Below are 14,934 nucleotides of genomic sequence, written 5' to 3'. Positions count from 1 at the left end.
TCCACCAAAGCAGAAAATGTATACTGGACGGACTTCTTGGACAAACCTGTCCACAATTCAAAAAATAGCACTGGGTCTTGGGATCCCAGCCAGTGCCACCATTGCCTATATCCTCTACCGCAGGTACAGAGAGAGCCGAGGTATGTGAACCCCTGGCTTCATCTGTGAGGGCGTCCAGGCTGGGGGCCAGCTTTGCTGAGTTGTCGCTGGGTGTTGGTTGAAATACATAATGGACTTTTTAATGACTTCCTTCAGCAATTCACTGGAATGTGGAGTTTTTTGTTTGTTTGTTTTTAATGTACTACTAATTTCTAAATTAGTCCTTGGGGTAAGGCAGTTTCTCTCTCAGGCTGGGCCAGATTAAGGTCCAGAGAAATCATTTCTAAGAATGTCAGGAGTTCTGCACCTGGGGTATGCCTTGGCAACTGCTGACCTGCGTTCCTTGAAGTGATGACTAGGCAGTGCTTGGCTCCAAACGCAGAGTCAGCATCTCTCATGTGTCTGACAGCTGATTGGTGGTGGGCTTTTGGTCACGTTGGGCGTATTTGCATCCCATCTGACGCACTATAATTTGTGCAGAAGAGCGACTGACATTTGTTGGGGAGGATGACATCGAGATAGAGATGCGGGTTCCACAGGAGGCTGTGAAGCTCATCATTGGGCGGCAAGGAGCCAACATTAAACAGGTAAGGCATCAGGCAATGAGCTTTCCAGAGTTCAGTTCACTTTTAGTTTCCTTCCTTTGGCTCCAAATAGTAAAGCACACCTGCATCTTTTTTTTTTTTTTTTTTTAAGATTTGTTTTTATTGGAAAGGCAGATCAGGTTTCAGAGAGGCAGAGAAAGACCTTCATCCACTAGTGCGCTCCCTAAATGGCAGGTGTATGGTCCCAAGTGTAGGCCATCCTCTACTGCTTTTCCCAGAGTGCAAGCAGTGAGATGGATGGGAAGCAAAGCAGCCGGGACATGAACTGGCACCCATATGGGATCCCAGCAGTTGCAAGGTGAGGACTTCAAACAATAGGCTACCATACCGGGCCCTGTGCAAGTTTCTTACATGGACAAAAGAAGCTTTTAAGCATAAGATGTAAGAGCAGGAGCCTGGGTCAGAAGTGGAGAAGCTGATTTATAGAGAGGAGAGAAAGATGTTCCATCTACTGGCTTACTCCCCATATGACTGCAGTGGTGAGCTGAGCTAATCAAGCTAGGGACCAGAAGCAGCATCTGAAAAGTAGCTGCAGGGTCCCAACAACTTGAGCCATCCTCAAGTGTTTTCCAAGGCCACAGTCAAGGAGTTGGATGAGGACTGATGCCAAATGGGTTACTGGGACTTGAAGGAAAAATTAGACAATTGAGCCATAGCAGCATTCCAGCTGATCCAAAACACCCATCACTTGAAGTAATTTGGAAAGCAGAATTGGAGACCAACAGGTCTTCACATTCACTGGTTAATTCCCAAAATGACTGGACAGTTTATGATCTCGCATGTGGGTTCAAGGGCTCAAGCACTTGTGCCTTGATCTGTTTTCCCAGGTGTGTTACCAGGGAGCTGAATTCACAGCGGAGCAAGCTGGACCCAGCACTGTAGCTTAGAGGCTAAAGACCTTACCTTGCATGCGCCAGGATCCCATCTGGGCGCCGGTTCATATTCCAGCTGCCCCACTTCCCATCCAGCTCCCTGCTTGTGGCCTGGGAAAGCAGTAGAGAACAGCCCAAAGCCTTGGGATCCTGCTCCCATGGGAGACCCAGAAGAAGCTCCTGGCTTCACATCAGCTTAGCTCCAGCTGTTGTGGCCACTTGGCGGATGAACCAGCGGATGGAAGATCTTTCTTTCCTCCTGTAAATCTGCCTTTCCGGTAAAAATAAATAAATCTTTAAAAAGGTGGATCAACCAGGACTCAAACTAGCACCTCTGTGGGATGACAGCATTGTGGGCAGTGGCTTAACCAAAGACATCACAATATCTGCCCTTTGAAATTATTTTTTTAAAAGATTTATTTATTTTATTGAAAAGTCAGATATACAGAGAGGAAGAGAGACAGAGGAAGATCTTCTGTGCAATGGTTCACTTTCCAAGCAGCCACAGTGGCTGGAGCTGAGCCAATTTGAAGCCAGGAGCTTCTTCCAGGTCTCCCATGTGGCTGCAGGGCCCCAAGACTTTGGGCCATCCTTAACTGCTTTCCCAGGCCACAGGCAGGGAGCTGGATGGGAAGTGGGGCTGCCAGGATACAAACCAGCACCCATATGGGATCCTGGTGCATTCAAGGCGAGGTCTTTAACCACTACGCTATCGCGCCAGGCCCCTGAAATAAATTTTTGATTGGATAATTCTTTAGGTTTGACTGTGAAATTGATGAGCTCGCATTGCCGTCAGTTGGCCATGAATATTTCTCTGGGTTTTCATTTGTTCTTGAAATGCCAATAATGGCTAAGGTATTGAGTCCAGCATACAAGACACCTGGATCCCGTATTGTACCTGGCTTGATTTTCCAGCTTCATGTCAGTGCAGACACTGGGACACAGCGGTGTTGACAGAAGTAATTGGGTTCCTACCTTCCATGTGAGCCATGAGGAAGGCACTGCTGCATTTGGCGCTGGCTGATTGTGCTAGCACTTACTCTCTAAATTTGTCTTAATATTTTTGTAAAGGGGACTTTGGCTCATTCAGATTATGTTTGGAGGAAAAGGCATTTGAAGCCCCAGCGGGAACTCAGCCAAGTGTGTTATCATGTATCATTTTCTCTGTAGCTGCGGAAGCAGACAGGTGCTCGGATTGATGTGGACACAGAAGATGTGGGTGATGAACGCGTGCTGCTCATCAGTGGTTTCCCTGTTCAAGTGTGCAAGGCTAAAGCGGCAATCCATCAGATCCTGACAGAGAACACGCCAGTGTGTGAGCAGCTCTCTGTTCCCCAGAGATCCGTGGGCAGGATCATAGGTACTACTGGACAGCTACCTCAGTTACTTTTATTCTTTATCTTTCTTTCACACTTCCCCGAGGATTTTCCGGGCCTCTCTCTCCGTCTTTTCTAGGAATATTGCCCAATGCATGTGTGCACACGTGTATGATTGAAAGGCAGACTTGGAGAGGCACAGAGTTTCCACCTGCTGATTCAGTGTCTAAATGCCCGCAACAGCTAGGGCTGGCAGGACCAAAGTGAAGAGCTCCATCTGAGTGCAAGGGGCCAAGCATTTGCTCCATCCTCTGCTGCAGGCAGGTGGATCAGAAGTGGAGCAGCCAGGCACCGGGCCTGGGCCCATATGGGATACTGACTCTGCAAGAGATGGCTTAATCCACTATACCATAGTCCTGACACCAAGACCAGAATTATATTTTTTTAGGATTTACAGAGAGGAGAGACAGAAAGATCCTCCATCCACTAGTTCACTGCCCTAGTGGCCACAATGGCCAGAGCTAAGCCAATCCGAAGCCAGCAGCCAGGAGCTTTCTCCAGGGCTCCCAGGTGGGTGCCGGTTCCCAAGGCCTTGAGCCATCCTCGACTGCCTTCCTGGGCCACAAGGCAAGGAGCTGGAAGGGAAGTGGAGCAGCTGGGATATGAACCAGTGCCACATGGGATTCCAGCATATACAAAGTGAGGACTCCAGACTACACCAGGCCCAGAATTTTACGTTTTTCACGACAAGTGATGAAACCATTTGCTCAACAAGTTGTGTGATCTAAACTTGGCAAGGAGGTCCCTGAGGGTTCTGGTTAATGCTTACATCATAATAGATTTTTTAAGGAAAACTAAAGGAGATGCTGATACTGAAAGCAGAAGCATCTGCATGTAAAGGCAGAATGCCTGTCCTGTACCCAGGCTTCCTTAAATTTTTAAAAAATTTATTTAAAAAATAATTTATGGGCCCGGCGCGGCGGCGCAAGTGGTTAAAGGTCCTCGCCTTGCACGCCCGGGATCCCATATGGACGCCGGTTCTAATCCCGGCAGCCCCGCTTCCCTTCCAGCTCCCTGCCTGTGGCCTGGGAAAGCAGTCGAGGATGGCCCAAAGCTTTGGGACCCTGCACCCGTGTGGGAGACCCGGAAGAGGCTCCTGGCTTCGGATTGGCATAGTATCGGCCCGTTGTGCTCACTTGGGGAGTGAATCATCGGATGGAAGATCTTCCTCTCTGTCTCTCCTCTCTGTATATCCGCCTTTCCAATAAAAATAATAATAATAATAAAATAATAAAAAAAAATAATAATAATAATTTATGTGATTGAGAGGGATGCATTCCCATGTGGGCGTCTGAGTAGGTTGGATGGGAGACATGTTTCAGTCTTTTTTTCTCCTGTGTCCTCGAGGGGTGTGGGAAGAGGGCTGCTCCTTGCTATCACACTGCATCAGCACCTAGGGATGGGAAATGGTCATTTGATTATGCCTTAGACTGCGATGTGGGAAGGAGTGCTCTGAGGATATTACTCGATGGGTTTGATAGTTCTAAGAAGTTATTGGTTTTGTTGCTCCACGGTTGAAAAACTCTCCAACATCTACTGGCTGACAAAGTTTACCCTAGTGCGTCCACAGACAAAGGAACACACTGCAAAGCTTGGCCAGGAGAATGATCCAAACTGTTCTTTCCATCCTCTGAGGCAGTTGACATTCCCTGTTGGCCTAGATTTGCTGGCTGTCATGTCCCCCATGCTGTCCACTGCACAGGTATCAGCAACTGAGGCCCAGTCTCTGTATGCACTCCATAGTCAGATCATACATCCTGAGATTATTCTCTGCAGTCCAGCTGGGAGAGTTTCAGCTGTGCAGGGTCAGCTGCAATCTGTCATCCCCAGCTAATGAACTTACTGATAGATACAGCTTTGTCAGTTCTGCTTCATCTCGGTATTTCACATGTAGCCCAGCCCAGCCTGCCACAGGCCTGGTCTTCATACATACTAGGGGATGCTGCAGCCTAGTTGGAGTGACCACCCCCCCCCCCCGCAATAAGCCCCACCAAGTATACTGCCTAACCTTGGTTTATGCACATACCAGGCTCTGCTACATGATATCCCTTCCTGCTCTCATGCACAACCTTGGGTGCTGCGGCTTGGCTCAACTCTCACATATGCCAACAAGTGCCACCACCTTGTCCAGCCTGGCCTTTCCCAGTCCTCATTCTTGTGCTCAGCCTACTAGGGTATTTCCCACTGTTTCCCTGTTATGCCTGTTCATACATAGCCCCAAATCTTAAGCCTGCCAGTGGGTACTGTGGTACAGCCCAACATGACTCAACACCCAATCCCAGCACTTTACCTACTGAGGCTATGGCCTAGTTCAGCTAGCCCACACCTGTCCTGGCTCTCTTGAGTGTTCAGGTGCAGCAGCCTATGCCAGCCTGACCCAACTCCAGTTCTGGCTCTCATAGTAACCAGTGGAAGCAACAACCCAGCAAGGGAGTTCCTAAAATTCCCCTACCAGGCCAACTCATAGCCCTTGGTGTTGGCGTTTGCCAGCAGATGCTGCAACCCAGTCTCAAATTGCCAACCCCCAGGCTATGCTGACACCCCATACCTGCCAATGAATGGAGCAGTGTTGTCTGATCTAGTCCATAAAGTTCCCCCATCATGCTGCCTCAGACCCAGTTCTCAGGTGTATTAGCAAGTGCTAGGACCCTCAAAAGTGTAGTCCACCCCCACGCCAGTCTCAGCTTTTATGAGTGCTAGTGAATGCTGCAGCCTGTGCCAGTCCATCCTCCTTGGCATCCCAGTTCCCATGAGTATTGATGAGTTCCATGGTCACGACTAGCTTGGCCCAGTTCTCCACAAACCAACTAGTATTGTCCACAAATTCCCCAAACAACCTGCCAGTTCTTTTGTGTGCTGGTCAGTGTCATGGCCCAGGCTAACAGGGCACCCCTTGCCTCAACACTCACTCGTGGCACTGGATCTTAATTCTTCTAGACAGGTCTCCTAGCCCTAGCTTTGTTGTGTGCCATTGGGCTGTAATAATTGCCAGCTAGCCCAGCCCAAGTATAACACATGTGGGTGGGTGTCCTGGTCTGACCCAGAAGCATCCTCCGGCTTCCTGCCCTCCAAACCACCCAGTGTCAACCACCTCATTTACCCGTAATTACGTGGTCCCGTCTGTGAAAGTCCCCAGAAATCATTCCTCACCTGTGATTTACTTCTCTCGGTCCACCTTCCCACATCCCCAAATCCACTCCCCAGGGCAGTCCACAGACACCACGTCCATGGCTCTAGCGCAGCCCCAGGCCTGGTCTCCTGGCATCATGGCATGCCTGCCCTTTAGGTTCTGATGTAACCTGTGTCATAGCTTCATTGGGCTAGATCCTTTGTGAATGTAAGTAGATTTTACATAAAGAAGTTATCCTAGTCAAGATATGTTGGGTTTTATTTAGTGAAATGGAAGACATTTTCACATTAATTTGTTCTTTTACATTCAGAATCCTTTATTTCATTCAGTTTGAAATAACTGACTTGATACATAGAAAACAAATAGTGATTGGGAGGAAATGACAGGTGTCGATTGTTCATTGTAGGGAGAGGTGGCGAGACAATTCGTTCCATCTGTAAGGCCTCTGGAGCTAAGATTACCTGTGACAAAGAATCAGAGGGGACGTTACTACTATCAAGACTCATAAAAATCTCAGGAACCCAAAAGGAAGTGGCAGCAGCCAAGGTAAGGAAATGGGTAGGATTGCACTGCTACCTGGGAAAGAGAATAATCCTTTACTCAACCGTAGCTGGTGCGTGACATCCTTTCTTTTATTTGCCACAGCATTTGATACTAGAGAAAGTGTCTGAAGACGAAGAGCTCCGAAAAAGAATTGCCCATTCTGCAGAAACCAGAGTCCCACGCAAGCAGCCAATCAGTGTGAAGAGAGAGGAAGTGGCAGAGCCTGGAGGAGGGGGCGATTTGGCATTGTGGAGAAACACTGGTTCTAGCATGGGGGAGCTGGCGCCCCTGGAGGTTGCTCCCTACAAAGGAGGTGTTGACATTGATGATGTGGGGCCACAAGAGAGTTCCTCGGAGAACCCCAGTGATGACAGCTTAAAGAACAGTGCAGACCAGACCAGTCCAGAGACATCCATGTTTCAAAGTATGTAACCTAGAAGGACCCTTGTCAAACCATATGACAGAGAGGATTTCTGGCTCACGTGACATAAGATAGGAAGCAAATATTTCTGTTTATGGCTGTACGTCTAAGTGTATCTTCAAATATGCCTTTATGGTAATATTTGGTTTCAACTAAATGGGCATACTAACAAATTTCTCTGAATACAGAGTGGTAATTGATGATGATGGAAACTGAAATGGAGCTAGGCAGACACTGGAAACCGGTCTTCCATACATCCATTAAATTTTTTTTCTTATTTGAGCAATAGAACTAGAGGGCAAGAGAGATCTTTCAGCCACTGGTTCACAATGCAGGCCACACAGCCAGGCATCCATATACAGAGTGCAGGCTGGGACAGGGACTTATCCAGGCTCCCATAATCACTCAGTGGTAGAATGGGATATGAAACCAGGCCCGGGTGAAGTAGATGAAGAATCTATCACTGATAGAAATACATGGTGTTTGAGTGACAAAGTAAAATGTTTGCTGTTACTGGTTTGGTAGCCATTTTTCTGCATTATCTTGTATGATTTGTACAGTTTTCTTTCTAGACATTTCTAAAATGATTTCAACAGTCACTCAGCACTGTCGTCCCCAGTGCAGCCTCCCTGTCCCGTTACAACTAGAGGTGATTGTAACGGAGCTGCTTCTTTCTCCCTGTATTCAGTTCCCAGTCCTGACTTCAGCTTCCATGCGGATGAGTACCTGGAAGTCTACGTCTCGGCCTCTGAACACCCAAACCATTTTTGGATCCAAATCCTTGGATCCAGGATGCTGATGTTGGATAAGCTTATCACTGAGATGACACAGTATTATGAGAACAACACAGTAAGTTGCATCATGACAGGCTGTGTGTTGCTAAGAAATTTCATTGTTAGCTTATTTTCCTATAGGACAGCTACATGTGTTTTCTTCCTTTGCTAATCTTTTTGTATTTTGGGGTTTTTTTTAATATTTTATATATATAAATATTTTTAAAGACTTCTTTTATTGGAAAGGCAGATTTACAGAGAAAGAGAGACAGGGAGATCTTTCATCTGTTCACTCCCCAAATGACATAACAGCCAGAGCTGAACCAATCCATAGCCAGGAACTGGGAGCTGCTTCTGGGTCTCCTGCTTTGGGCTGTCCTCTACTGCTTTCCCAGGCCACAGGCAGAGAGCTGGATGACATGGGAAGTAGAGCAGCCAGGACACAATCCAGCACCTACATGGGGTCCTGGCAGTTGCAAGGCAAAGATTTAGCCACTAGGCGATCAAACCAGGCTCAATAAATCTTCTGCTTCATAACGATCTCTCTTCCTTATAGACCGGGGAGTTTACAGTGAAACTGGGGGACATCGTAGCAGCACCATTACATGCATGTCGCACCTGGTATCGAGCCCGGATTGATGGCATTTTGGAGAATGGGGAATATGACCTCTACTTTGTTGACTTTGGAGATAATGCAGATTTCCCACTGTCGGAACTCCGGCCTCTCAGGTCAGTGTGGGGGCCAGGGTGGAATAGACTTTTAACTTTGCTTTGGCCATTGAGTAAAATGATCTGTTGGATGAGCATCTTCTCATGCTGGATAATGTTGTTCTGTCTGAAAGCTGAAAATACAAGAAGGTCTTTCTGGCCCTATGAACTTTGTCTTTTGTACTGGTGAGACCGAGCTATCGACTGCTTCATTCCCTGAGTGTCTACAACGTGCAGAGTTTAACCAGGCTACCTAAACCAGCAGCCTAGGATTGAATCTGGTTTTCCCACATTGGTGGCAGACACTTGAGCCGACACCTGCCTTCCAGCATGCGTATGAGTAGGAAGCTCCAATCTGGACCCCATGTAGGATTTGGACTCAGGTTCCCATAGAGGATGTGGGGGGTCCCAAATGGCAGTGTCTTAACTGCTATGCCATGCCCCACCCCTAGGATTCTAACTTTCACTTTCTAACTTTTCACTTTAGGAGTGATTTCCTGAGTCTGCCATTCCAAGCGATAGAATGTAGTTTGGCAGGGATTGGCCCCGCAGGTAAGTCAATCATACTGCTTCTTAACCTTGTCACTAAATGTAAAATTTGAACTTTTATACAGCATGTGGAAGTCTCTTCATCCTTTTAAGATTGATTTGTTTGAAAAGGCCCGAAGTGATAGCCTGGTTGCTTAAGTCCTCACCCTCATGGGAGACCTGAAAGCTCCTAGCTCCTGGCTTTGGATAGGCTCAGCTGCAGCTGTTGTAACCGCTTGGGGTGAATCAGTGGATGGAAGATCTTCCTCTCTCCTCCTCTCTGTTTATCTGCCTTTCCAATAAAAATAATTTTTTTAAGGCAGAGTTAAAGGATGACAGAGAAAGGAAAAAAGGTCTTCCATCTGCTGGTCTGCTGTGGGCAGACCAAAGCCAAGAGCATGTTCTAGGTCTTCCATATGGGTGATAGGGACCCAAGCACTTGGGCCATCCTCTGCTGCTTTCCTAGGCCATTAGCAGGGAGCAGGATCAGAAGAGGAGTAGCTGGGACTCAAACTGGCATCCATCTGAGATGCTGATACTGCAAGTAGAGGCTTAAATTGCTATGCCACAGCACTGGTTCCCTACCCATTGCAACTTTAGAAGGCAGACAGAAGTTTGTCAGGAAGTGGGTTCCAGCTCCCACCAGAGAAGCCAGTGTTGACTTCCAGAATAGAAGTGGTAGCTCCTCCAGGGCATAGCCCCTACCCTTCTGAACCAACCCTATTTCAATCTGTTGCCAGGTGGAGAATGGGAGGAAGAAGCTTTGGATGAGTTTGACAGACTTACCTACTGTGCTGAATGGAAGCCCCTAGTGGCCAAGATTTCTAGCTATGTCCAGTCTGGCACGGACACTTTGCCGAAGATCTACCTTTATGATACTAGCCTCGGCATGGTAAGATGGGAATTCATTCGCACTGTTCACTGTAGTTTATAATCGTTGCCTTATCTTTCCCAGAAATCTTTGACTACTATGGAAGATGTTGGTCATTGTCCCACCTAAGGGACATCTTTAAAGTATCCCAGCTTTTCTGTTTCTTCAAATTTTCCCTTATGAAAAGAACATTCCCTTTTCCATTTTTTTTCTTTTCAGGATGTTGATATTGGGTACCAATTAGTTTGTAAAGGATATGCAGTTGAGCTTCCTGAAGACAGGGAAGAAGACAGGGATGGGGTAAGTGACCAACACAGACATTTCAGGTCTTGAAAACGACATGCTCAGGTTCCGCGATGGCTCAGCTGGCTCATCCCATGGGTGCCAGGTCGTGACCCAGTGGCTCCATTCTGACTGTCCTCTTTAAATCTGTCTTTTAAATAAAAAACAATGTTAAACATGTTTGCATGCTACAGGGCTTCTAGTCATGAACTTGGTTAGCTATCCTGAATTCGTGGTTCTACTCCACTAACTGATCAAAACAGGCAGCCTGGCCCCTTTCAGCACCCAATCAGCTGCTTTTCTCAATCCGTGAGCAAAAGACAGGGTTACCACCTACTTTCCCAGTTACCAATGCATCTTCTGGTTTTTACCCCAGCAGGCCACAGAAACGTATGTCTCTGGGAGCGTGGTCACAGATACCAGGAAGAGCCCTGGTGAGATGGCACACACCCTCTCCTGCCTCAGCATTTCAGGTGCGGCAGCATCTCTCTAGCACATCATTGCTCTCGGAAGCTGAAGGCTCAGTCCTTGGGTGCCAGGATAACCACTTTTTTTCCTGGGCCTTGCCTGCAGTGCCTGCTGGAGTAGGGTAACATCTTATTTCTGCCCAACAGAAGCGGCCTCTATGACTGGTGACGATAACCTGGAAGAGAACGACTTGCTGTGAAGTCCAGGCTTCAGCTGGCTCAACCATCTCCCAGCTTTGCGAGTGGAGCTGTCCTCTAGCCACTGGAAGCAGGGGCCTTGCCTTATCAACCACCACCACTTCTCCTCAATTTGCATTAAGCTCTTTCAAGCCCCATGTCTCTTTTTGGCAGAGTCTGGTGTCTGGAGAAGGAGTCTATGATGGAGAGATCTAGGCGGTCTGTCCTCAATTTCACAGGCATTCTGGCTTGCTGTGGAGCATTTTCTCCTTCCTTTGGACTACAGAGGGAGGCAAAGCATCCCCTCCCCTTACCCACCCCTCAGTGATGATGGATGTACTGCTTCCAGACCCTTCCATGTTAGGCTCCATCCGTCTGCCAGCTGTAATGTGCATTCCTGCAGGGCTGAGAAACGGCCAGGTTTAGTCAGTGGAAGTAATGCTTCTGCAGCCGTCTGACTCACCCTAGCAGGTGATTGGTCAGTGGCAAACCAAAAACCTGAGGGACTCAACCTGTGCTTGAGTCAGTTAAGGCCACAATCAGCGTGATCCTATGAAAAAGCTTCAGGAAGTAAAAGTACCACCTCACAGCTTCAATTGCTGATGCTGAGAAAGATTTTGAAATAGTGTGTCAGCTATTTCTCTGCAGAGTTTAGTTAGGAGAGAAGAAACTCAGGAAATAGTCAACGATTGTTAGCACAGTGCCTGTGTGAATATTTGTACACCCAGAAAACTTTATATACTTCTGTTAACATTATTTGGGGAATTCTTTATTGAATAAAGATTTCAAAAAACTCAGCTGAAGCCAAGTGTTGATTTAATTACAAGGTGGTGTTGTGGGTGCTTTGTATTTACATGAGTGAATTTCTGACTTTGAAGAGAGAAACGTGCTAAGTGTGATTGTGCTTGCAAAGGTAAGATTTGTTGGAAGGTGGAAGCAGGCCATATTATCAGTCTGATATTTATCTTATTTTAAAAGATTTATTCATTTTTATCAGAAAGTCAAATATACAGAAAGAGATGGGAGATCTTCCATCTGCTGATTAACTCTCCCAAGGGGCTACAACGGCCAGAGCTGTGCCGACCGAGAGCTTGGAGCTTCTTTCAGGTCTCCCATTGGGTGCAGGGTCCCAAGGCTTTGGGCCGTCTTCAGATGCTTTTCCAGGCCATAAACAGGGAGCTGGGTGGGAAGCAATGTCACCTGGGCATGAACTGGCTACTAGGCTATGACACCACGCCCAATATGTATCTTCTAAATCCCACCAACCATCTCATGATGGTGTTCACAGGTGTCCCTCCCATCTCCACATATATTTTTACTATTGTTTATGTAGTTCAGAACAATGCATATCCATGTGGGCCTCCGATTAGGGTGGGGAGGGTCAAGATACGGAGGAAGGTGGGTGGGATAATTTTTTCATCAGCACCTGGGGCTGAGGGGATAGTCCTTTGACATCTTGGAGACCCTGATATAAAGTGTTCCAAGGGTTTTACATAAGTGGTTTTGGTAGTTCTGAGACATCACTGGGATAATTGCAGCAAGGTTGAGAAAATATTTCCAAGGTCTATTGGAGTCCACCTGTACATTCATAGACCAGACACTTGCTGCAAAGCTTGGCCAAGAGTTGTCCTGGTTTCTGTTCTTTGATGAGGCATTTGTCCTCTGCTGGTCTGGATGAGCTGCACAGATAGCAATTGAGGAGCCCCAGTTATGATACGTACATTCCAAGGTTGGACGATACAGTGATTTTCCCTGTGGTAAGAGTTTGCATCCTACTGTCTAAATGAGGAGTCAGTCCCTCAAGAACCCTCACCTGGGGTGACCTGTGTGCCCACTGATGTGGGTTTAAGTTCAACCTGTCATCTGCATCAGCCAACACACAATGCAGGTAGATGCAGCTGTCCCGGCGGCTGCATGCTCTCGTATGAACCAGTGGGTGCTATAGCTTTGCTCACCCCAACCTGCCACAGGCATGATCTTGACACATACCCAGGGAATGCTGTGGCCTAGTCAGAGCAACCTGAAATAGCTCCACCAGGCCAACCCCAAGCCCTGGGTTTTTGTACCAGCATGATCTGTGGCCTAGCCCAGTCTGCCTTCCGTCCCACCTGACTCGTGCATGCCCATGGGTGCTGTGGCTTAGCTCAGCCCAACCTGCCCCCCATACCTAGTCCACACATGCCAACTGGCACTGCTGCCTTGTCTAGCCTGGCCCACCCCAGCCCAGGTTCTTGTGCTCACCAGCGAGAGGTACAGTCCAGCAGAGAAGTGCCCCACTGTTTCCTTGCGAGGCTTAACCGAACCCCAGATCTTGTGTTTGCCAGGGCTTACTGTGGTCTGGCATGATATAATTCCCACCCAGTCCTGGCACTCGCCAGCTGGTGTGCCAGCCTAGCCAGCCTAGCTCACCCCCAGCCCCTCATGTGGACTTGGTGTGTATTGTCCAACTCAGCCTGTGCTGCATCCTGTCCTGAGTGTTTCATGCCAGTGTGTGCTGTGGACTGACCCTGCTGGCCTGTCCCCCAGACCCGGCTCACATGTGTGCTCACTGGTGCTGTAGCCCAGCCTAGCCTGTCCTGCTCCTAGCCCTGGCTCTCAAACGCACCAGCAGGACCTATAGGCTAGCAGGGAGTTCCCCATGTTCCCCCATCAGGCCCACTTCCAGCCTTAGGTCTTGGCCGTATTATCAGTCAGTGCCCAGCCTGACGTGGCCTGTCCCAAGTCCTGGCATTCACCAGCAGGTATTGCAGCCTAGTCCAACTGGGTCACAGCCATTCCAACTCCACAAGCACCAGTGGGTGATGGGGCCTAACTCAGTCTGGCTGCTCCCAGAACCATCCCACATGCATGCTGACTGGTGCTGCAGCCTTGCCCAACCTACTCTGCCCCCAACCCTAGCTCTTGCACTCACCAGTGGGAGCTGCAGCCCAATAGGAGAGTCCCCAGAGTTTCTCTACCAGGCCCATTCCCAGCCTCAAATCTTACACAGGGCAGTGGTTTGATCCAGCCTGGCATGCCTGCTCCATCTCAGCTTTCACTGATGGGTGTTCTAGCCTAGCCTAGCAGCAAATGGCTCACACCCCTATTGGCTCCCACATGTGCCAGCAGGTACTGTGGCCTGTCCTGTCCTGTCCTGTCCCCAAACTCAAGCCACACAAGTGCCTAGGAGTACTGCAGCCTTGCCTGGACTGACCCACCCTTAGTCCTGGCTTTTGCACGCCCCAGTGAGAGCTGCAGCCTAGCAGGGCAGTTCTTCAAGTTTCCCTACCAGCCCCAGATCTCACATGCCAGTGGATGCTGTGGCCCTGCTTGGCATGGTCCCTCAGTCCCTGCGTTTGCATGTGATGGCAGGTGATGCAGCCCAGCCTAGCCCAGCCTCCTCCCAGCCTAGGCTCCTATGAATGTCAGGTGAGTTCTATGGTCCAACCTGGCTCAGCCCATCTCCACATCTCAGCTCTCACAGAAACCATCCGGTATTACAGTCCCACTAGGTGAGCCCACAAATCTACATAATCTGCCCAAATCCGGTTCTATCACGTTCTGGTGGGTGTTGCAACCCAACCTGACATGGCCCAACTCCCTGCTCTGCCACTTGTGGGTGGCTATTGCAGCCTAACCCAGCCAGGTATGTCCACCAGCCTCAGTTTTCACATGAACTGGCAGGCAGGCAGAAGACAATGCTACTTCCCAGCCAGGTCTGTGTGTGGGCCAGTACCTTGGTCTGACTCAGACATGACTTCCGGTTTCCCCTTCTAAATCATCCCATCTCAGCTCCCTCACCTACCTGAGAGTACAGAGGCCTGGTATGTGGAAGCCCACAAAAGTTTCTTCTCTTGTCAAATATGCCCCCAGCAGCCACCTCTCTAATACATCCATGGACCTCTTCCCTCTGCAGCCACCACCCCTGGGGCACATCCCAGCCTGGTGTCCCCCATCTTCCTTTGATAGCTTGAAAAAATAAATAAAAGAAAAAAATAATAGGCCACTATGTTGGCATGCTGGCATAGTTATCACAGATTTGGCATTATCCAGTCCCAGAGTGCCCACCAGCTACTGGTTGCTTTTCTCCCAGCAGTGTTAAC

At 48.5% G+C, this 14,934-nt stretch overlaps 1 protein-coding gene across 2 annotated transcripts; it reads left to right on the top strand.

Moving 5' to 3' along the window:
- Window positions 1–11,647, top strand: TDRKH (tudor and KH domain containing). 2 transcript variants are annotated; one of them, XM_040998527.1, is made up of 12 exons: window positions 1–140; window positions 580–686; window positions 2,747–2,836; window positions 6,524–6,628; window positions 6,728–7,049; window positions 7,735–7,895; window positions 8,376–8,548; window positions 9,015–9,079; window positions 9,796–9,947; window positions 10,146–10,226; window positions 10,588–10,681; window positions 10,823–11,647. In XM_040998527.1, exons 1-12 carry the CDS (start codon window positions 17–19, stop codon window positions 10,873–10,875), a joined length of 1,527 nt encoding a protein of 508 aa, XP_040854461.1. In that variant the 5' UTR covers window positions 1–16; the 3' UTR covers window positions 10,876–11,647. The 2 variants fall into 2 exon arrangements, with proteins under 2 accessions (XP_040854461.1, XP_040854460.1); XM_040998526.1 differs by having other exon boundaries at window positions 2,747–2,936; window positions 6,489–6,628.
- Window positions 11,648–14,934: the final 3,287 nt, after the last annotated feature.

Source organism: Ochotona curzoniae, unplaced genomic scaffold, assembly GCF_017591425.1.
Source record: "Ochotona curzoniae isolate NIBS_2020 unplaced genomic scaffold, NIBS_Ocur_1.0 scaffold_1037, whole genome shotgun sequence".
Taxonomy (NCBI): domain Eukaryota; kingdom Metazoa; phylum Chordata; class Mammalia; order Lagomorpha; family Ochotonidae; genus Ochotona; species Ochotona curzoniae.
Note: the sequence above shows the minus strand (reverse complement) of the source record. Positions and strands in the feature narration are given on the sequence as shown.

Coding starts and splice junctions, on each gene's coding strand:
- TDRKH (XM_040998526.1), top strand. CDS start 17: ATGTATACTGGACGGACTTCTTGGACAAACCTGTCCACAATTCAAAAA. Junction 8,549..9,014: donor TCGGAACTCCGGCCTCTCAG/GTCAGTGTGGGG, acceptor TTTTCACTTTAG/GAGTGATTTCCTGAGTCTGC. Junction 9,948..10,145: donor ATGATACTAGCCTCGGCATG/GTAAGATGGGAA, acceptor TTTTCTTTTCAG/GATGTTGATATTGGGTACCA.